The sequence below is a fragment of the Haemaphysalis longicornis genome, unplaced genomic scaffold (genome assembly GCF_048455015.1).
Source record: "Haemaphysalis longicornis isolate Haplotype H1 unplaced genomic scaffold, Haemaphysalis longicornis Haplotype H1 scaffold_9, whole genome shotgun sequence".
NCBI classification, from domain to species: domain Eukaryota; kingdom Metazoa; phylum Arthropoda; class Arachnida; order Ixodida; family Ixodidae; genus Haemaphysalis; species Haemaphysalis longicornis.
The window spans coordinates 19,579,773-19,602,062 of NW_027526460.1; the positions used below are offsets into that span (position 1 = coordinate 19,579,773).

General features: G+C 47.0%; 1 protein-coding gene and 1 long non-coding RNA gene across 7 annotated transcripts in view; one reads left to right on the top strand and one right to left on the bottom strand.

Annotated features, from left to right (window-relative positions):
- Nucleotides 1–22,290, bottom strand: part of LOC144153101 (uncharacterized) — a 201,635-nt gene that overhangs the window by 118,045 nt on the left and 61,300 nt on the right. The gene's annotated exons all lie outside the window — the stretch shown is intronic.
- The window catches only part of LOC144153093 (cell adhesion molecule Dscam1-like), a 53,211-nt gene that overhangs the window by 19,741 nt on the left and 11,180 nt on the right, over nt 1–22,290 (top strand). For 5 of the 6 annotated variants that reach the window (XM_077684751.1, XM_077684749.1, XM_077684752.1 and 2 more), the window contains 6 exons: nt 6,009–6,156; nt 7,703–7,851; nt 11,684–11,815; nt 13,459–13,623; nt 15,078–15,148; nt 21,150–21,387. In XM_077684751.1, coding sequence (XP_077540877.1) covers nt 6,071–6,156; nt 7,703–7,851; nt 11,684–11,815; nt 13,459–13,623; nt 15,078–15,148; nt 21,150–21,387 — 841 coding nt within the window. In that variant the 5' untranslated portion in view covers nt 6,009–6,070. Of the gene's footprint in view, nt 1–1,874; nt 1,995–4,889; nt 5,055–6,008; nt 6,157–7,702; nt 7,852–11,683; nt 11,816–13,458; nt 13,624–15,077; nt 15,149–21,149; nt 21,388–22,290 lie in introns of all 6 variants that reach the window. The other variant, XM_077684747.1, reaches the window with a different exon arrangement.

Sequence of the window (22,290 nt, forward strand, 5' to 3'; positions counted from 1 at the left end):
TGCTGATATAAGCTATGGTGAGCGCTTAGGTAGCCTTATATTTTAAAGTTGCGTCCACTATGGTAAATATTCTACGAGCAAAAAAAATAATAATTAATGCTAATTTTTTGAAATTCAACCATTTCATTTAACAGCTGATTCACTAGAACACACAAAAAACCAAAATATTGGTGTATGCTTGAAGTTACCAAAAAAAAAAAAACAACGTCTCGGACAGCCTCTACCGCTCTGCAACTAGTTTTGCAAAAAGCTTTGATAACTACGAAGAACCTTACAGCTATTCTCAGTACCGATTTCGTGTCTAAATCACACTCACTGTTCTCATAGGTTTCATGTTACACCTTGTCGAATCGCACGTAAAATACAGTTTGCAGACACCTTATCAAGCGATTAAATGCTGCCGAATAACTACCACGGCTTGTCACTGTACTAAGCTATTGTCAAAGTAGGCAAAGGAAAAAAACATCCTGGTGACATTAGAGAATTGCGTCGAAAGCGTAAAATGGACAAAGTGCTTAGTGATCACGTGCCGCGTGTCCTCCACGCCTGTCATCCAGTAAGGATAAACAAAGCAGTCATAGATCGCTGGTTACTGATGCCTTCTGGGACAACGTTCATGGCGCGACGTCCCAAATTCAATTAAAACATCTTCGCCGTCCTCTTATCACGTTCAACAAATCTAGCCACTAACACTAAGCTGGGTGCGGTCGTAATTTCTGCGCCAGGAATATCAGCTGTGACGCGCCTTCAGGTAGAAACGTGCGATTGTTGGGCCGCTTCATTAGGGTGTGGAGGGCATAAGTGTTTTATGTAATGGTGCGTGCCAGCTTATGGTCACGCTTACGACCGCCGATGTTATCACCTCCCCCGTCCCCCCCTCTACCGACCAAAAAGAAAGAACACCTTTCAAGCTTAACAAATTTCTCCATACGCAGCAGAATATGGTGTGCTGAGCAACCTAAGAATCGTGAATGCACTATAACATCAGCAGTCGACGTGACTTACAATGGCAGTTCTGGAATTTGGTGGCTATTCCAAGTGTTCTGTATGCAAAGTTCATCCATTAGGCGACCTTTTACAGATAAGCCGTATATGGCAAGGTTCCGACCAAACTTGCGTCCGTTGACAGAGCCGCGTAGAATAAGAATTTTTGTCTACCGAGCTAGTGTAAAATTCTCTGGAGCTCCCAACTTAATGTGAGTGTGTTGAAAAAAATCATGTCCAAACTGGCCGCTACGACAACCCCATCACTACGCCGTTTCATTTGGTTGTCATGATAAGTTCACAGTGAAGTCGTAAACGCTACAGAATTCCCGGCTACTGTCAAAGCACGGCTGCCCACATGCGGGGGGAGCATGGTTACAGAAAATGGCTATGACCCCTGATTTATAGAAAAAATTCCGAAATAAATTATATTAGAATTACCCGATAAGACGACTAAGATTACGCTGAGTTTCGTCAACTTTTCATAGTCACGTGCTTCCAGTGAAATTCTAAATGTCGTTGACTACTACTACTACTACTACTACTACTAGGTGGTTCGGGTAAAAAGGAAACGAAGTGCACTGGGGATATCACTGAGCCCATCTGTGGGCTCACCTGCATACAACCCTGTGCGAGGGGGAGAAAGGGAGGAGGGGGATGAAAGATTAGAGAGGAGAAAAGGGGTGATAAAAGATATAGATAAGCTAGGAAAAGAAAAGCGTGGAGCCTCTACGTACAGAATTCTTTTCTGCGACAACAAAGCTTCGCTGGTCTTCCATTTTTGCGCTGGTGGTTTTCTTTTTTGTTTTTCGGACTGTCGCAGTTTAGCTATCTGCTTCAATCGTGCACGTCCCTTGTGTTTTAAATCGGCCTTATATTTCGCAACGCAGCACCCCCGAGATGGCTGCGGATACCAGCCGACGTTTCGGCCCTAATCGGGAGCGAGGCTCGACTGGCCTGCCCTGTGGCCGGCCACCCGACTCCCAAGGTGACCTGGAGCAAGATTACAGGTACGTGCTGCTCCGCGTCCCCGCCAAGTTATCACAAAATGAAAACGCTAGTCTGCATTCGCTCGACGCAGGGATCCCCAGAACTTCACTGAGCCGCTCCAAAATCATTCGGTAACGACGGCGCTCCACATCTGGGTAGCCCGTGCTTGACTATAGAAAACATATTAAAACGTTTCCCCGCGCAACAACCAAAAGACAGTCTCTCTTACGCGCGACGTTACGAAGGGAGAAGTTGGCATTCACAGAAAATGCATCCTTACGGCTACACACACCCAAAAAAAAAAAAAAAAAACTTTCCAATGTAGCCGTATGGCTGAATTTCAGGTGGATGTCAACTTTTCCCTTCGCAGAATCTTACTCCATCATGGAGACCTTCCCCAAAATTAGTCATCTTACGCACAACTACACTGAGCTCATTAAGGAATTGAAAATTTAATTTCTGCGGAGAGCCCAGTATATGCAAGCGCTTACCGCGCGATCGAGCGTGGACACAGCCCACGTTATCCCCGTGGCGCCTTGTTACACGCAAGGCGGGCGAAATTGCGGGCATCCTAGAAAACCTACGAGTAATTTACCAGGAACACTTGATTTTGTTGGCGAATCGTAATATGTGCGGAATGCGTCGCTTGTGTGCACATATATTGTCGTTAAAATGCGAAGTTTTTTTTTTTTTTTTTTTTTCAAGCGCCATTGTATTGTTGGCACGACACACCGACAATATATTATCCTTTTATTGCTGTGAAACCATCATGACCTTTGGCAGAAGCGACAGGCAGGCATGACAGCAGTCGCCAAAAACAACAGAGTAGCTCGCGCGAAATATGGTTTGGCTATGTACAAAGAAAGCACACTATCTTTATTAAAGCGAAGCTTTCTATGTCTCACCGATGTCGTCTGTTGTCCACGCAAAACACGCTACAGGAAAGCCAACTTTCTCTCACGATGATGATCCTGGGCGAAGTGGAAAATTAAAACGCTTCCCGCGGCCGGAATCGAACCTGACTCCCCCGCGTTACGAAGCCGACGACTATCCGACTGCGCCATTCCGTCACGGTCGAAGCAGGGTGGATTTGGAGAGCGGTGCTTGTAGGTGCTAAATTAGACACAAATCATGCACCCCTCCGTCTAACGACGGCGACCATACTAATCATAATAAATAAATAGGGTACGCTCGCTTATCGGTTGATTCGTTTGGCGTTGAACTTGATTTTGGAAAGCACCCGCCGCGGTGGCTCAGTGGCTAAGGTCGCGGGTTCGATTCCCGGCCGCGGCGGCCGCTTTTCTGATGGAGGCGAAAAGCAAAAACGCCCGTGTGTACGAGATTTCGGCGCACGTTAAAGGTCCCCAGATGGTCAAAATTAATCCGGAGCCCTCCACTACGGCGCGCCTCATCGCCTGCGTTGCGTCGGCGCGTTAAACCCTACAATCAATCAATCAATTTTCGAAAGCTTCGTTTCGACAAAGGGGTAGTTGATTTCTAGTCACCTCTTCAGCTCGTCGGTATGCCTGTCGGCTCGTCAATGCCGGGCGCTGACGAGCTGACGAGTCCTGTGCGCCGTATAAGGTGACTACATCTGTCCCGTCCGAAACCTAAACTACCTGAGGGAAGGGGGGGGGGGGGGAATTAAGGAATATAGAACTTCGTACGAACACGAAGTGTTTTACGATTTCAAACAGCTTAAAAGTACCACCTGCTCGTCAATTACTGGTTATGCGCAAAATCACAGCATGTGTTAAATCGTGCAGGCGGTTTTCGGAAATGTACAGGCGGCCTGATCTCTCTTCCGCACAAGCTCACTTTAAAACTACAACTATGTTGAAACGCCGAAATTTTCCCGCAACAAGAGTAAGTCATTCGAGCCCTAACTAAACAATACATAGGAAACAAATTTTAGCGGAAAATACCCCAAGCTTTGATCATATGGTAGTTCTGCTAACGAGTCGTCGACGACAATAAAAACTTGTGTGTGACCACCTGCCACCTCGCAGATTAACAGGCCTGCAAATTATGAACGTCCATGTGGAAACGAGGCATCAGGCTTACATTCGACAAAACAGCGGAAAAGCGAGATCCACCCTTTGCATATCATGTGCGCGAGCAACATGGAGGTATGCACCACGGAAGTATACACGTGTAGTATGAACCTGGTCACCCTAAGATTAATAAGCAGTGCCGCTTGTTATTAGGGTGACCACAATCATACTATGTCATTGCTGACAACGTCTTCCTTCGCCGAAGAAAGCGAGATTTCATTACCCAGGGCACTACATAGTCGAAGATGCAACTACATGAAATCGGAGATGCCGTCTAATAGACTCGCGCCTCTAAGCTTTCTGTCGGGAAGTTTACACACGCCTCCCCCCCCCCCCCTGCTTTCCCCGCGCCCCTTTATTTTCTTTATTTATAAAGTTTGTTGCCTGATAAACGCATAGACTTTGATAACCATTAGAGCTTCAATTACAGTGGCTGCCAATAGACCGCAAATACAATAGGGGTAGGCCAAGTACTCGATGGAGGGATAAGCTACGAAAATTTGGGACGAAAGGGTAGACTCAGTCTAGAGCACTCGATAGACGTGGCTGGAGATCTTGGAGATCTTTGGAAGAGGCCTTCGTCCTGCATTGGACACAACCAGGCAGGTGGTGATGATGATGATGATTATGATGATGGTGGTGGTAATGGTGGTTGTTTCGGTATCATATAGCTAAATTTCTTTTTCCTCAACCAAGCTGGCTGCCCGCACGAACCAAATCAGGAAGATATAGAAACACTGCTTCGTATGAAAATTATCTGAACGTATACCAGCGCTCACGCAGGACGAGCTTCGGTGTCCTAATAATCTCTGTGCAAGAGTTTCACAGGTGTCTGCTTCTAAACTTTTTCACCTGCTGCAGATGGGAATCGGGTGCGCCTGGAAGCCGGCCAGTCGACGTCGCTCGAAGCCGGCGGCGTCCTCGTGCTGCGCAGCGTGCAGCCTCGTGACCGCGGCGTTTATCTGTGCGAGGCCGACAATGGCGTCGGCGAGCCGATCGCGAACAAAGTCAGGCTCACGCTCAACGGTAAGGTGACGGATCGGCCGCCGCCCAGCTGGGAAGCTGCGCGGTCACGGGAGCTCGTTATTGTCTTAAAGATAATAAACGAGCACCGTCGAGCCAGTGCTCTTTGTCTCTGTCGTCGTCTTTTGTTTGTTTGTTTTCTGCGCGAGTGCTGCAGTTTTGAGTCCGTGTCCACGGAAAGCTGAACTTTGTGTCGCAAACATAGCTCGGAAAGTTTTTTTTTTTTTTTTTTTTACTGCCAACTGCGAAGGCCACTATTCGTCAGGCACATAAGTTCTTTATCAGAGCGTGTTAATTTCCGATCGCACACACAACCTACTGTAAAGCACATGTGACTTACTGGAAGGCACGTACATAGACCAAATGAGCACTTCGTGAAGTACACTCATCGAAAAGTTCAAGTTCATCGACACAGGTTCCCTTCGTCTAGCATTGCACGCACAATTCACAGTGTGCCTTTGTGACGAAAGCCCTGACCAACAAACGAAAGTAAGCGTCATTTAGATTTTCTCGCATGTAACAAGTTCCCATCACGGTTGTAACTAAATACATTTACAAATACCCTGTGGCGCTGCTCGGAGAACTAAAAAGCATAATTTCCGACTTACTTATAAAACAGCGCTAGAAACAGGACTACAGAAAGGGCACACAGACATGGCGCTGACTGTGTTCCCTTTCTGTAGTCCTGTTTCTAGCGCTGTTTGTATAAGTTAGTTATGTACCGACTGGCCCACCTTCAATATGTGTTGCATAATTTCCGCAACAACAAATCACCGGATTTCTTTTTCTCGGACAAAACAAACGCTGCGAAAGCCTGGCGTGAGCAAAGAAAAAAAAAATACGAAGTTCGTAAATGTAAGCAAACATTAAGCCATACTACTACGAACATTCGTTGTTTTCTCTCAGTCTCTCTTCCTCTGGCCAAGTGCGAGCGAAGGCATCCTATCCCCCACGCAGTTCCGGCCAGATTCGAGGAGAAGTCGGCGGTGGTGACGGCGCGGCGGACCGAGGTGACGCGGATGAGGTGCCAGGCCACGGGTGACCAGCCGCTCTCCATCGCCTGGTCCAAAGGAACCGTCAAGCTAGACAAGAGAACCAGCGCCCGGTACTGCACACACCCACACTCAGCCTATAATCCCCCGCCGCCGACTAACGGAACAGCGTACCCTTAAAAGGACTCTCCAACACCTAAAGGGACCCTGCAACACTTTTGTTAACTTTTTTCTAAATCTTACATTCTTGCAGAACGTAGCCACCCAACACACCCAGAGCTTAGATTAGGGGGTCGCGAAGTACCTCAGCCAGAAATTACGGCTCTATGCCTATCACATCACTTGGAAACTTGCTCAAAAGATTTTTCTCTCTTTCCCGGTATTGACGTTCTTCGACCGCTCGAATTACGTCACTGAGGCCATGTAGCGGCTGTTGGCCGGTTTTCCTTCAGCTTCAGCAATGAACGCTTTTCGATAGCAACTTTTAAAAATTCCACGAAAAGAAGGCAGAAACGGAAGGCGTATCTGCAGCGACGAGCACATCAAGCAAGTGCCGCTCCGTGCTGGCGGTAAGTATAGCTCTCGCCGTGCTTCCAGACGCGAAGGAAAAAGTGAAAGCGCGTATCGAAAGTGTTGCAGGGTCCCTTTAAGATAAACGCTTTCACACTTTCCTTCACGTCTGGAAGCACTGCGAAAGCTACAGTTGTCGCCTGCGCTGAGCGGCACTGCGTGATTTGCTCGTCGCAGCAGAACTATCCGCCTTCGGTCTCTGCATTGCTTTTGTAGTTTACTTTTTAAGTGGCTATCGAATGCGTTTATAGCTGCATTTGAAAGGAAGCCGGCCAATAGCACCGCTGTAATGACGTAATTCCAGCGGTCGAAGAACGCCAAGCCCGGTAAAGAGAGAAAAATATTTCGAGCAAGTTTTTAAGTTATCTGATGGGTACAGAGACGTAATCTTCGGCTGTGGAACTTTGTGATCCCCTATTCTAAGTACTAGTTGTGTTTGGTGACTACGTTCTGAAGGCATTTGGGATTTAGAAAAAAGGTCGAAAATAACGTTGCCGGGCCCCTTTAACTAAGCTGTCTTTCCGAGTTTTGCGCGCGAACAAATTGCCAAATTAGACGTCGCCGGTAAATTTCCGTTTCCAGCAGCTTCTTCGGTCCTACTAGCGAACTCGAAAGCTACGTAACTTTAGCCCAGTTCTTGTCATGTCTGCAGCGTGTGATAATCCATCTTCGCGCCAACTAAAATTAATATCGAACACACAATTTGTATGACTTGTGTCAATTACGGTAGCCGGCGCCCACATTCGCTCCAGGTACGCACGAAGAACTCGTATCGAACGTATTATTTAAAGCACGACAAGTAACTGGAAATGATCAGAAGCTCAGACCATCAAAACAGGGAATACAGATCGACATAACCTGATTATTTCATTAAAACATTTCATGCTTGCAGCGTGGCGTTTCTTCCGCATTTGCCTGGCATGCACATCTAGCCAATGAAATGACTAAACAGTAACTCGCTTAGGTAAAGTCTGGATTTATTTTCTAGGAATGTTTCTAGGCATACTTATCTTTCATATTCGTTGTGCCGCGATAAAAAAAAACATGCTCCGGTGCGTCGTTGCAAATAAAGTTCTTTCGCTTTCGCAGGTACGAGGTGTTCGAAACCCTGACGCCGGACGGACTGGTGTCCGAGCTGGTGATTCGTGACACGGACCGCAGTGACGGCGCCCTCTACACGTGTCACACGCAGAACAAGTACGGCAAGGACGACAGGAAGGTCAAGCTCATCGTCCAAGGTATACCAACACCTTTAAGCCACGCTCTATGGGAAGGTCTCGAGCCCTCGCAGGCCTTGCTCAACCCACAGCCGGTGTGACTGAAAACAAGCAAGGAAACTGCCTAACGAAGTACGCGTGACTGCTATATGGACAAAAACTGACAAGGACACCCTAACGAACGAATTCCGAGGTTCACGTCACGTGACCTAAAACAAGCTCATTACCGTCGCAGACGACAACGCATCCGTTCCACGCGAGTGTTGCACCTTAGCAGTGCCAAAAACAATGGTAAAAGCTCTGTTAAAGTGACGGTTCCACAATTCAAGGAGATGCGAGTGGAACGCGACAAGTCGAGGGTAAGCAATGCGCCGATAAGCTATTCAAATAATTTTCTGAAGGTAATACAATCACGACGGGGATTGTGGTTTCGCTCTGGACCTTCTCCTGACAAGTGTTTTTTTTTTACCGGCACGGCATCAACTGACTACAAAAAAAAACAGTAAATCATACCCTACTGAAACGTTCCGTATATACGGAATTATGTGAATACGGAGTTCATACGGATTATTTCTCCCCCAAGCACGCCGAAAGTAGATGTTAGTATAAAAAACACGAGAATCACATTATTTCGCGAAATAAAAACATTGGCACAGGTTTCGTGTTTTTATCTTCAATAATAAGCAAAATGACGCTCCGTATGTTTTCCGTATACTCCGTATACACGGAATTCATACGGACAATGATTTGGCAGTTCTAGTAAACTTACAGACATAAAATCGGTGTCAAATTTTTGGATAAATATGCACTATTTCGTTCACGTGTGTTTCTCAAAATATTCCGTGTTTTGTGGCGGCTTTGTGTCATTTTAGGAAAGTACTCCGTATTCCCGTATTTCCGTATATACGGAACCTTTCAGGAGGGTACCACGACAGACAGGAGGACCAGGAAACTAGCCAGAATAACAAAGCCGAACGTGACGAAGCGCACATCACTAGCGTACCTATTTCTAAGGCCTGGTTCATACTGTTGCCGCAACTGTCGTAATAACTTTAAAGAATGACTTCATTTCACGTCTCAGCCAACCGAACTCCGTCACACGCCGTTTTTTTTTTTTTTTTTACGTCCATAGATCACGATATGGCTTTTGCATTGGTATACTCTGAACATAGCCTAACACGGGCAAGCTCATAGGCCAAACAACGGTCAAGGCTATTGTTCTCGCATTACGAGTCGTTTATTTTTGAGCACGCTGTACTTCTACCGTACTACCAGTTATCAGCAAACTAATAGTTATTCAACATGTACCATAAAGGCCCCCTACTGGGAAATTTACTTCCCCACGCAACAGGGCAGCGTACAGATGCAATAGTAACCCATGCAGAAGTTCATTAATAAAACTGAGGGTGTAGCAGATGAAGTCAGCTCGAGAGGGAGATCGCGGTGCGCCTTTACTGCAGATATATATACGAACAGGGCTTAATTGCAAGGAATGGGTGATCCCATTAGTTGGCGCGTTAAAATGGTTGAAAACTGTCATTGTCAAATAGCAATTCTGGTTAGCATTTGTCAAATGTCATTCCCAGCGGGCAAAGCTGTTACGCAACCTCTTGAATGACCATCCTGTCGTGCAATTATTAAAATCAGGGGGGAAAGCCGTCGTAAATTTGATAAGGCTAACGAAAGAGCCATGTGCGACTAACTTTTCACCAATGAGGTAAGCTTGGCAGTCGGATAATGTTTTCAGTGCTGCGACTAGTGAAAAACGCGAATAACGAACTACGTTCGCAAGAACGCGCATGTACGTGATCTTATAGATCAGGGCTTGCCTCTCTTCAGAAACAAAAACTACCAATACACATCCACTTCTACCGGAAATAGCATATCTGTAGAACAGACAAATCTAATTTTCATCGTACACCTGCCCCGTTCGGTAATCACATGGGCAGTTACCTTATTTCGGTTAAAATGCACTTACGTTTAAAAAGAAGTTCCACTAAAAGAACATGTGGTGGCGAACAACTGGCTTCAAACGCTATTTGCGAATACTAGCCATGATGTGAGCTCAAACACGGGTTGACATCATCAGGCATGAGGCTTGTGTGCGCTCAGGATGTATGACACGGAAACCACCGCGTCCAGCGACCATGTTTCGTTGTTAGCAAAACAGGTTGACAATGATCAGGACAGAAACCTCTTTGAAGAACAAAACAGAGTTCTGTCACGCAGTAGTTTACTGAAAATATTTTGACAGTCGTTATTCGAAAACACGTGTGACCATAAAACATCAGGATTAATGAGCCAGTATTTTTTTTTTTTAAATATGGGCCTCTCACGCGCTTCTCCGTGAAAACGCTGTTTTTGTCACGACTTTTGCGATGCCGGAACAGACTTCTCGATCGTTTCCGCCTATTCTCGATCCCCAGCTTTAGGGTGTAGCACGGAGTAAGGGAAAGACAGGCGGGGAAACTCAGCTTCCTAGGGCGGCCAGATTCTTGCTCCACGGGGTGCAAAAACAGGCCGTCAGTGCGTTAGCGCTCCGTCTATCCCATCTACCGCGCGCCAACTTAACAAATAGTGAAGACCAATGTAACACATCGCTTGCACATGTGACGGCTTCGTTCCTATTATGTATGATGAATCCCTCACTCAACAGCTCGGGTAGACTGTAACAGCCGTGGCCCAAGCGACATGTCATTAGACCACAGGCGGCGGATCCAGCGTGTACGGTGGCAACGCCCAAAGAGCGAAGTCTACCCCCCAGTGCTAGTACGTGGACGCTCGTAGCGAATCTTCAGCTCATCTAACGCGCACGTCTATAAACAGTACACCACAAATGAGGCGAACGCACTCGTGGGTATCTTACTCCTCCTACCCTCACGTCTCAGGCCAATCCGCGTTGACTGCTTGCGATAATAAGCTTACCTCTATAGTTCCGGCACTCCTGTTATCCTGAGACGACCTTTCGCGCTCTTCGGAGAGCCCACGGCACTAACATGACAAGACACCGCCGGCAACGCGATAAAAAGCCGGCGCAGGTACGCCGCCATGTACGCCGCCAACACAAACGAAAAGGCCAGGACTGGTCGCGAGAGTAATAAAAAGCCACGTGACCGAAACCGAAACTTCTGCGGTCATGTGTATCGCGTCGCGCCGCAGCATGTTTTGTACAATTTTTCGTTCGGTAGCCGTTCGTTCCCTTATCTCATCGTTGGCAAAAGAAAAGTGAGATAATATTAATTTGAAGCATCAAATCTGGCTGAGCAACTACAAAGCTGCGATATCGGCGAGTGTCTTTTACTCGCACCAAGAAAGCTCCGCCAATTGTAAGCACAGTGTAATTACTTTAACGGCTTGCGTTTGCATAAAAGCAATACCTTCTTCTGAGACCTACGTTGCAGTCTGCAACGTCTACAACCCGTACGATATAGTCGTATGTAATGCTAAAGTACTGCTTTGTGATTGTATTGAGATTGTTCTTCGCGAAATTGAGACAGATGCGACCGGTATACCTCCGATCATTGCACAGAAGTCGCCACAGTTCACGGACGTTGTCACGTTGTCAAAACATGAAGTGTGTAACGTCAGCGCAACCTTGCTTCCGTAAGTGGAAGCACCGGCAGCACAGTTGGCATTTGGCTCGCCTGAGAGATAAAATACGAAGTCTTGGAGTACTTAACTGGCGTCACGCTCTGGCGTCCCATTTTCCAAGATGAATAGCCGTTTAGACAGGGGGCACGAGCCAAAAATATTGGCGACTGAGACAGCGACCAGTGTTTATAAGTGACGTCGCTGTAAATGCTACAGCCATAGATTAAAGGGTGCCGTCTTGGCTTTCTCGATCCACTTCCAGAGGTGCCAGGCCCCCCGCAAGACGTGCGCCTGAAGGACGTGTGGAGCCGATCTGCCAGCGTGTCATGGTCGCCCTCATACAACGGCAACAGCCCAATCTCAAAGTACATCATCCAGTATTGGAGGGACCACGGTACGTTGATGCCAGGAAGCGACATCAATGACTATCGAGTGTTCACTACCGATCTTGTCCATGGTATCAGCACATGACGATCGGACGTCCCTTAGAAATTAATTTATCCACAAGTTACGCTGTCCATCAGCCAGCAACGGCCACGTAGACTACAAAAACGTCAGTGCTGTCAACAGAACTAACTGCCGAATGCGATTATGAACAGCGCGTTAACGGTTTTATGCGCCTGACGACCAGGCGAGCACACATAGCAACCAAGTCTGTTAGCGGGATCGAGCCAAGCCAAATCCTAAAGCAAGGTACACCAAAATCGTATGGTGCCGCGTTATTATGTATCACTAGCCAAGATTATAACGGCCGGCGATAGTGCCTCCACTTGCTGCCAGGATTTTATTCTGCTCATTGGAAAGCCGTAATATTAATATTTCTTTAGGCTTTCGAAACGTGTACTTCGCGACATGTAGACCGTACGAGCTGGCATTAGTTCAAACTATTTTTCCTGTGTTGGTGTCGGTTTCTCTCAAGTATGTCGTGTGGGACAACTCAGACCACTCAGACCATTTCCACTGACGTAACCCAGAATCTCAGCGGCATATGGCTAACAGCAACACACTCTTTGCTGCCAAGGGACCCGCAGGAAGTTACACGTGCGCAGGGGGCTTAACATAAACACCATCCGTCGCCGTTACCCTCCGTCACGTATACACAAACTGAACATTTGGCGTCTCTGTTGCCGCCCTGCACCGGGTGTATCCAAAGATGGCGTGATTTCTTATATTTTTTTCTTCAGCAGACCTGAGGGCGGGATTGCCACGTTCGTGGACTTTATCATTGTTGACGCTATATGCCGTAAGATAGAAAGTAATCTAAATTGGCTAAGCTGAACGGCGGTAATAATTCTCCCAAACTTGATTTTTTTTTTTCCGACTTCTGCTAGGCATGCGATAAAAGCAACTGAGAAGAGCAACACCGCCACACCCCAAGTGAAAAACCAAAAAGAAAGCGCACGTCAAAGGCAGAACAGGAGGAAGTCTTTGTCGGCGGGAACCGCCGCAGCGCTGTCGGAAATAATCACGAGCGCGCACTCCCCGCCCCTTTTTTAGTCTCTTATAAACCGAGACAGTCAGTGACCCCGCTTTCTGCTTGCTCGAAGCCGCGGCTTCCTACTGCCGAGTTCTCCCAGCCTTTCCAGCACCTGTTTCAACATCGCCTTATAAGGTCACTGCGATACGAACGTTGTGACTTCGTACCCTGCTTGAATGAACCGACTTTCATACCACCTTTAAAAAACTTGACCCGAAACTCGCCCATGTGACCCGCCGTGCAAACTGCTCTGCCGCGTGATAATTTCACTAACAAAACCGAAAGTGGCCGAGTTTGTCCAGATTCGTGTGACAGCGCGACTAAGGTCCAGTAGAACGACGAAGAAAAGACCCAACACAAGGCTGAAGCTAGGTCAGTAAGAATCAAGTTAGATGAAACAGGGTATATTGTACCAGAAGTTACTTGTAGCAAGACATAGTGAGGCGAGCTGGTGCATATTTATACTGAACTGCCGCAACAACAGCGGCCATCTTGTTTGTCGTCTTATTGTTTGGTTAACTTCGTCACGATTCCCCACGTGCTTTGCCTCCCCGTTTCAGGCACGGCGCACAGGCTGCAGGAGCTGGAGGTGATGGGCTCGGTGACATGGATCATGGTTCGCGACCTGCTCCCGGGCACGGCCTACGTGCTCAACCTGGTCGCCGAGAACGTCATCGGCCGCGGAGAGCCCTCGCGCACCGTCGTCTTCCACACGGGAGAAGAGGGTAAGCTGGGCGAACGAAGCACTTCTTGTCTGCACTTTGGAGACATCAACGTTGAAGTCACCAGCGACTATCGCCTGAGTGTGTTGATCACATCTCACCCGGGAAAGTTCTCGATGTCAGCTTTGGGCGTGTTTGGGGACATCTACAGGGTGGAGATTAACAATGCGTCTTTTTTCAGTGCACCACATACATCACCACAGTTAGCTACGCTTTTCCCTGCTCTCCCAAGCTATTGGGAGTGGAGGGCTCGTGATGTTTCTATACAGCTTCTCCGTTCATACACCTTCAAAAACAGAAATGGCTCCTCAATTTCTTTATACAGACAATTGATTTCTTTAAACAGACAGTTATTATTACAGGGGGAATTCCTTGTTTACTTCGCAACTCCGTCGTTCCGGACACACACATCTACGCAGAAACAGCACATTTTACTGCAAAAAAGGTCAGCCCGCTCTCCCTGCGGACGTGAGCACACACACAGCGAATACGAGATGTCATCTCGCAGCAGCGATTAACGAAGCAAACTGAAATTGAAAGCAAAACGTACTACGAAGCCACTCTCGTTACGAGTACAGGCAGACCGGCAGGGCAGCGCCGCCGTAGTGCCCATCCTATCTGCCGAAAAGGAGGTAACACGTCTGACGAGCGCGTTATACCTACACTACAATTCAGAAAACGGAACGTCTTACAGTGTGGCGGGCACTGGGTGGAAATAAAATCATCCGCAGGTCCGCATCTACGTATTTTGGTAAAGCGAGCTTCCGAAGAAGCTTCGCGGCACCCAAACTTTCATGCACCAGAAGACGATTTCCCTGACACACTTTGAATACCCATTGCACGCAGGCATTTTTGCACAGTGCTGGAGGTTGTTCGATATATGAATAAATTAAATGCAAACTAGGTACACAGGCGTTCTAGTGTACTTTTTCAACACTGTCTAGCGCCCGCCCGCCATTCGTTCAAAGCAAATGTTGACTGTACTATAAATACTTAAGCATTTCAATGAAAACTCGACGAGTAGACCTGCCTGCCCGCCTGTTACGCCTGGTGTGTCACACTTTTGCAGCAGTAGAAAACCCTATAAATAAAATCTGTTAGGGCCTTCATATTACCATTTAGTAAGTCCGGTTATATTTTACCCGACTAGTTTTCCCAGCAGGGCATTTGTGTGCAGTGGTGGAGCCTACTTTAGAGGGACTTGATCTATGGAACCCCGTGTCATATATGGGATCGTATTCAATAAAGGCACTACGGCTTTCCTGGTTCGAAACCAGGCTTCTTAAATATCGCCTCGGAATATGTCTTCCCAGCTACGCATTTGTGCATAGCAGTAAAGATGGCTTTCGAGGGGCTCAGTGTGGTAGCTGTGCGGCATACGCATTAGTCAGACACTTCTCGCTTGGTAGTGAGTTTTAGCAGAGTATATTTTTTAACGTTTTCATCTCCCTGTGCAGAGCCCGAAGCAGCGCCTGTCGACATCATAGTGGAAATGAAGGGGCCGTCAACTGTCTACATATCCTGGAAGGTAACGAGGGCATTATGCAATTTCTTTCAACTGTTCTTATAGCATATGCGACTGTTCGACTGTTTCAACTGTTCCTAATTGTTTCGACTGTTCTTATACCACAAAACCTCCGCAAACGCACAAACGCGATGTTTATCCGTTTGTCCCATATTGTGTAAAGGGGCGGAAGCGCAGTAAGAGAAGAGATAAATTTATCACTTGAAATCCTCTTTTTGTCACTGCATACACAAAAAACTTGTATATATTGTATATACGTAGTAATTACCATCACAGCCTATTTATTTCCACTAAAGGACGAAGGCCTCTCCCATAGAGTTGCTACCGCTTTTATCCTGCGATCTCCCAATCCATTTGTTCATTCCACCATCACATTATGCTCTACTCCCGCTTCTAATCCTGTCTCTCGGTAATGATTCTGTTACCCTAGTGTAACAGCCATTACAAACTGTTTTAACAGCTGTTAAAAAGCTGTACCACCAGCTTTAAGTTCTCTTTATTGGGGATCCAGCTTAGCTCCACTTCATCATCATAATCATCATCATCATCCTATCTACGCCCACTGTAGGGCAAAGGCCTCTCCCATTAATCTCCAATTACCCCGGCCCTGTGCCAACTGCGACCAATTTATCCCCGCAGACTTCTTGATCTCATCTGCCCATCTAGCTTTCTGCCGCCCCCTGCAGCGCTTGCCTCCTCTAGGGATCCACTCTGTTACCCTTAATGACCAGCGGTCATCTTGCCTTCGCATTACATGCCCTACCCACGTCCATTTCTTCTTCTTAATTTCTACTAATATGTCCTTAACGCGCGTTTTTTCCGTGACCCACTCCGCTCTTTTTACAAAAGGGGAACAGCGCAAACTCAGACAAAACACAAGAAGAAGGAGGTGACAAACACGAGCGCTGACTTACAACTGAGGTTTATTCCTTGGCTTTTCACATATATATGCCAATAGTCAAAAGCACAAGAAAAAACCGAAAATTTCACGATAGAGGGAGATACGAAGCCGCTCGTCACGCTTCACCGACGCCATGTGCCACAAACGCTTGCTGTACTAGTGAGGGACAGATAATTAATCTCTTTCTGCGAGAGGGACAAGGAAGGAACGCTAACACATTTATTTTTTCTGCGCAACATTTCTGCGGCTTCAATTATTTCTTTTGTTATTTTATCTTTGTGTCGTGAAATGACCTGCGTTTTTTTTTTTAAATATTGGGGCGCAGTCGCGGCACTCACGACAGTGGACACCTAAGTGGCCACTAATCGCCGTATGTACGTTATAGTTATGTTCTTTTAATCTTTCATTGAGGCATCGTCCAGTTTGGCCTACGTACGTTTTCCCACAAGACAGCGGAACGGAATAGACGACGCCTTTAACACATTCAACAAACCGGTTTTCGTGCTTTACGGAGCAAGACTGCACTGTTCTTTCGGTTTTGTTTACTCTCGAACACATGGAGGAAAGCTTCTTGGGAGCGCAAAACACAACATTTACGCTAGCTCTTTTTCCTATCTTTTTCAAATTGTGCGCTATCCGGTGCATGTAAGGAATAACAGTAAGTTTGTCACGTTTGTTAGTTTCTACATCTGCTTCACTGTCTCGTCCCTCTCTTTTTAACCTCTGCATTATTAATTCTGCTACCGAGGCCAACAGCTGCTGTGGGTACCCCGCTATCAGAAGCCGATCAACCTGCTTACGAAAGCTTTCTTGTATCGACTGGAAACAGGACTTGTTAAGGGCATTTTTAAAACACATTGTTACGACAGACCTTTTCACGAGTTTAGAATGGGATGAGTCAAAAGGTAGAAGCGGTTTGCTGGCTCGTGGTTCGTACGCCCAGCAGATGTGATTGTGCGAAAAATGAAGCTTAAGATCTAAAAACCGGAAAGTTCTGTCAACGGGAATTTCAAAAGTTAAAACCAAAGGTTTAAAACAATGGCGGAAATGATCTTACACCTGGAACATTAACGATTCAAGACCTGCTTCGTCGGTGTTAAAAACTACTAAAAAGTCGTCGACGTAACGAAAAATGTTGCTTACTTGTGGAATCTTCAATTGGTCATGCAAATTGCGGTCGAGGTACGTTAAAAAGAGGTCACTTAAAATTGGTGCGATGCAGGATCCGATACAGATTCCGTTAGTCTGAATATAAAGCTTATCGTCCCAAGTTGCGAAAGTTGAGTTTAGGTACACCGTCAACAACTCTAAAAATCCTTGTACTGACACACCTGTGCTATTTTGAAACGCGATGGAACCGTACTTGTCAATGCATTCCTCAACACAAAGGAACAGTTCACGATGTGGCAAAGAGTAATATAATTTTTTTACATCGAAAGAGCATGCCGTATAGCTTTTGTCATTACATTTCTTTAAAGACTCAATGACTTCATCCGAATTCCGCACAAGGAACGGGTCTTCAACTCTTAAGAGGTTCAAATGTTTCTGCAAAAACAACGCAATGCACTTTTGCCAAGTACCGTTCTCGGATACAATTACCCTTAGAGGGATATCTACTTTATGTGTTTTTGCACTGAAAAACATATCCAGGCTCATACGACTGCTTTTCCCAATAGATTTTTCTAGGCCCTCTCTAGGTTAAAAAGAGAGGGACGAGACAGTGAAGCAGATGTAGAAACTAACAAACGTGACAAACTTACTGTTATTCCTTACATGCACCGGATAGCGCACAATTTGAAAAAGATAGGAAAAAGAGCTAGCGTAAATGTTGTGTTTTGCGCTCCCAAGAAGCTTTCCTCCATGTGTTCGAGAGTAAACAAAACCGAAAGAACAGTGCAGTCTTGCTCCGTAAAGCACGAAAACCGGTTTGTTGAATGTGTTAAAGGCGTCGTCTATTCCGTTCCGCTGTCTTGTGGGAAAACGTACGTAGGCCAAACTGGACGATGCCTCAATGAAAGATTAAAAGAACATAACTATAACGTACATACGGCGATTAGTGGCCACTTAGGTGTCCACTGTCGTGATTGCCGCGACTGCGCCCCAATATTTAAAAAAAAAAAACGCAGGTCATTTCACGACACAAAGATAAAATAACAAGAGAAATAATTGAAGCCGCAGAAATGTTGCGCAGAAAAAATAAATGTGTTAGCGTTCCTTCCTTGTCCCTCTCGCAGAAAGAGATTAATTATCTGTCCCTCACTAGTACAGCAAGCGTTTGTGGCACATGGCGTCGGTGAAGCGTGACGAGCGGCTTCGTATCTCCCTCTATCGTGAAATTTTCGGTTTTTTCTTGTGCTTTTGACTATTGGCATATATATGTGAAAAGCCAAGGAATAAACCTCAGTTGTAAGTCAGCGCTCGTGTTTGTCACCTCCTTCTTCTTGTGTTTTGTCTGAGTTTGCGCTGTTCCCCTTTTGTAATCATGCACCAACTCGCCCAAGCCTTAACCCTTGTCCGCTCTCTTCTTGTCCCTTAATGTTACATCAATCGTTTTCCGCTCCATTCCCCGCTGAATCGTTCTCAATTTAAGTTGAACCCTCGTAGTGAGCCTCCAAGTTTCTGCCCCGTAGGTGAGTACCGGTAAGATGCAGCTGCCATGCACTTTCTTCTTCAGGGAAAATGGTAGGCTGCCATTCATTATCCGAGAATGTCTGCCGTATGCACTCCAGCCCATTCTTATCCTTCTAATTATCTCTACCTCATGGTTGAGATCTGGGGTCACAACTTGGCCTAAGTAGATATATTCTCTTACCACTTCCACTGCCTCGCCACCTATCTGAAACCGCTGTGCTGTCCCGAGGCACTTGATCATTACTTTGGGTTTCTGCTAAATAATTTTCAGGCCCACGGTTCTACTCTGTTTCTCCAGTGCTGAAAGCATAGCTCCCCTTTTTTCTTCCTTAACTTGAGCGAGGCTGTCTTCCGCCAGAGTTTGCTCCTATAATCCAACACGCTCACTCCCTATGACGAACCATTACTCCTATCACAGGAGACAATCCTTTGAAAGAGGAGGCAGCCTCAGCCCTTCGTCCAAAGTTTTGTCTGCAGCTTTAAAGGAGCCATGAAGAGAAAACACAAGTTTGGTTCATTCAAAAGATTGCCTCGTTAGAACCATAACGACACCACTTATAACGCAAACTTCGCTCAAATAAGCTACATAATTAGGAAAAAAGGAAATGACCATGCGACCCACCAGCTCATTTTCCGCAACAGAACCTGTGATGTCACTTGGGAATGCTCTGCGATTGGCGGAGGCCGGCAAAAGCAAACGCATGTTAGGCAGGGCTTACAGTTTGCATAGCGAGCTAAATGCCCGTGAAACATACTGCACATTCTTTTTATGACAAAGAACGGTGGAGTAAACGGTTGAAGGTCCGAACGAACACGCAAGCGTGTGCGCCAATGCGTACGAAACTACCGCCTGGCCGAGCTCGACATCTCGCCGTCGCGCAGACGAATTTTCGGGTTCGAGGCGCTCTGACCTTGGGGGAAAAAATGCCGTAAACACCACGCATTGACGCTCGTATCTTTCTGGTCGAAGCAGAGAGCTCGCGCGAACGGCTTTCCATACACGACACCGGCCAACTGGCATAAGCGATACTGCTACTGAAGTTGAACTATTATTAACCGTAATAAAAATACGGCACATACGTACCAGTCTGTATTCGTCCGTCGCGACGGGGCTGACGAGGCAGCGGTGCCGACGGCAGGGCGTTCGTCTGTTGTGGCTATCGCGGAATGGTCGCTTTCCCGTCCACCGCGTATCCCACAACTCTTGCCGCTCGTGCACTTAGAAGCATTGAGCGTTCAAGTGGTGTGAGGTTGTTAAATGCAAGCCCGAGCTCCTCGGCGAGAGTTTTGTTCTCCGGATCAGGCGATTCCATGACTAGGGCTGCGGGTGCACTAGGTTTTACTAGTATTTTTAAAATGGCCGCCGTCTCGGTCGACTCCCGCGTGTGGGTGCTATATGGAGTCGACATACTAAGTATCTGTTTCATGGACCGGCCCGTGTGACGCCATTGCTCACGTCACCAAATGTGCAATTTTAGCGGGAGATTTAAAATTTTGGCGTAAATTGCCTTATTTCTCAGTGAATAAAGCATCATTTGCTTCCGGGAAAGCGCTTGGGGTACTATGAAACAACTAATCTTTCGAATAAAACAAACTTTTGTTTTCTCTTCATGGCTCCTTTAATCTCTCTCTCTCTCTCTCTCTCTCTCTCTCTTTCTTTCTTGCTTTCTTTCTTTCTTTAACACGCGCGCGCGCGCGCGCGCGCGCGCGCGATCAAAGCCAGAGTGACACTTTCACACTTGCCCACCCTACGCATGTGTTAAACTTGAGCCTATGGCTCAACGTAAACCAACTAAAGAAAGCCAAAATCGCTGTTCAGTTTCGGCATAATGAATCGCAACCTTCGCACCCGCGATTTTACCATTGAAGGTGCTGCATCAACGCTTCGGTTCTATTTATAAGCACTCCAAGAAAAGCGCGCCGCTTTCGGTATTCCAGCTGTCTAAGGGCAATATCTATTTGGGGACAGTTCTGACGGTTCAATAGCTCGCTGTTTATCTAAAAGACGTCTGCGACAGATGGTCACGAATGGGAACCTTGTAAGAACACCTTTCCTTGAGGTTTCAACGTCTGATTCCACGTCAATCTTAAGTGGTAAAGTGTAAACAAAATTAAATAATCATAGAATACAGCTGTCATCAAGTAGCCTTAATACGCAGCACAGTGTTGGCACCATGTTTCAATCTTGTTACGTCCGTTTTACACACTCCTTTGCATGCAGCCATGTTTCTGTAGATCTTTAATCACATATTCCTGTCTTATATAACTCGCATATAAGTAAAGTTTAACAGTCAGATCAGTTCCCACGTGTTTTTTTTTCTTTCCCCAGAACCCCCATTTCCTTAAGTTCGTCACCAGAAGGAACATCCGCCTATAAGCAAACGCTCCGTGCATGCACATCAAAAGGGTGCGAAATACGGCCCTCCTAAGCGCAGCGACATCACCGCGGCGGCCCCTCTCGCTGCATTTCAGGCTCCTCCGCGGGAGCACTGGAACGGCCACCTGCAGGGCTACTACATCGGCTACCGGCCCAGGGACTCGGAGTCTCCCTTCTCGTACCGGCGGGTCGAGGCGACCACCAACGCCAGCCACGAGTACCTGCTCGGGGGCCTGCAGAGGGGCACCGAGTACGGGCTCGTCCTCCGCGCCTACAACAGCGCCGGCTCGGGCCCTGCCTCGCAGGAGAAGACCGTGCGAACGTTGGACGGAGGTACTATACACCGCCTCATTCACTGGGGCCTAACAATAGGACATCGTCAAAGCAAAATATTATTCGACGAAGTTCGCGCGGACTCGGCATTGACCCCCCCACACACACACACATATCACGGCGCAAATGGTTGTTGTTGTTTTAGCCCTTTATTCATCGAGGGAAGGCCACGCTGCCAAAATAGGGGTAGGGAAAGAAGGGCAAGGGAGGAGTAGAGTTCCCTTCAGACCGCGGAGGCCAGGATAAGGTGAAAATCGACCATTAGTGGATTTTCACGACCGGAGTAGGCCCGTCTACACCAATCTTGACAGACCACTCTCTACGCCGAACAGACCAAGGGCTCTGAGAAAATTAGGATCTTCAAATGGAGGATCATATTCTGAGGCATCGGGAGGCATAGCATTGTACCGGCCTATACTATATCAATGCTATACGCGCAGATTGAATCACAAGACTGGCGATCCTCCGTCCCGCTGCCCATATCTCAGCACGGCTACACTAGCAAATCTGACCCACCTTATTTGGCACTGTTCCGCTTACCAATCCTACCGCCCCATCCTGCTGAACGCACTACCCAATCCAAGCGAGATACCTCCCACGACACTCGGTGTCACCGATTTCCTCGCTGTCCTTGGGCGCTTTGCTCTCGAGAGTGGCCTCGCAAAGGCAGTTTAGCCGGGGGGTCTACCACCCCTGTCTGTGCATTCAGGAACTGCATCTTTCCCTCTAGAATCTCCAAGCGAACATCGCAGCTTGACCGCCTCTCCCTTCCTCTTCTACCCCACCTCCCCCTTCCGGCCCCTGGCCATCCTTGTTTTATTAAAACACTTTCACTCACTCACTTCTTCGCGCATGCGATGCGCACCGAAAGATTAAAGATAGGCAAAAGAAAAGACGTGAGGA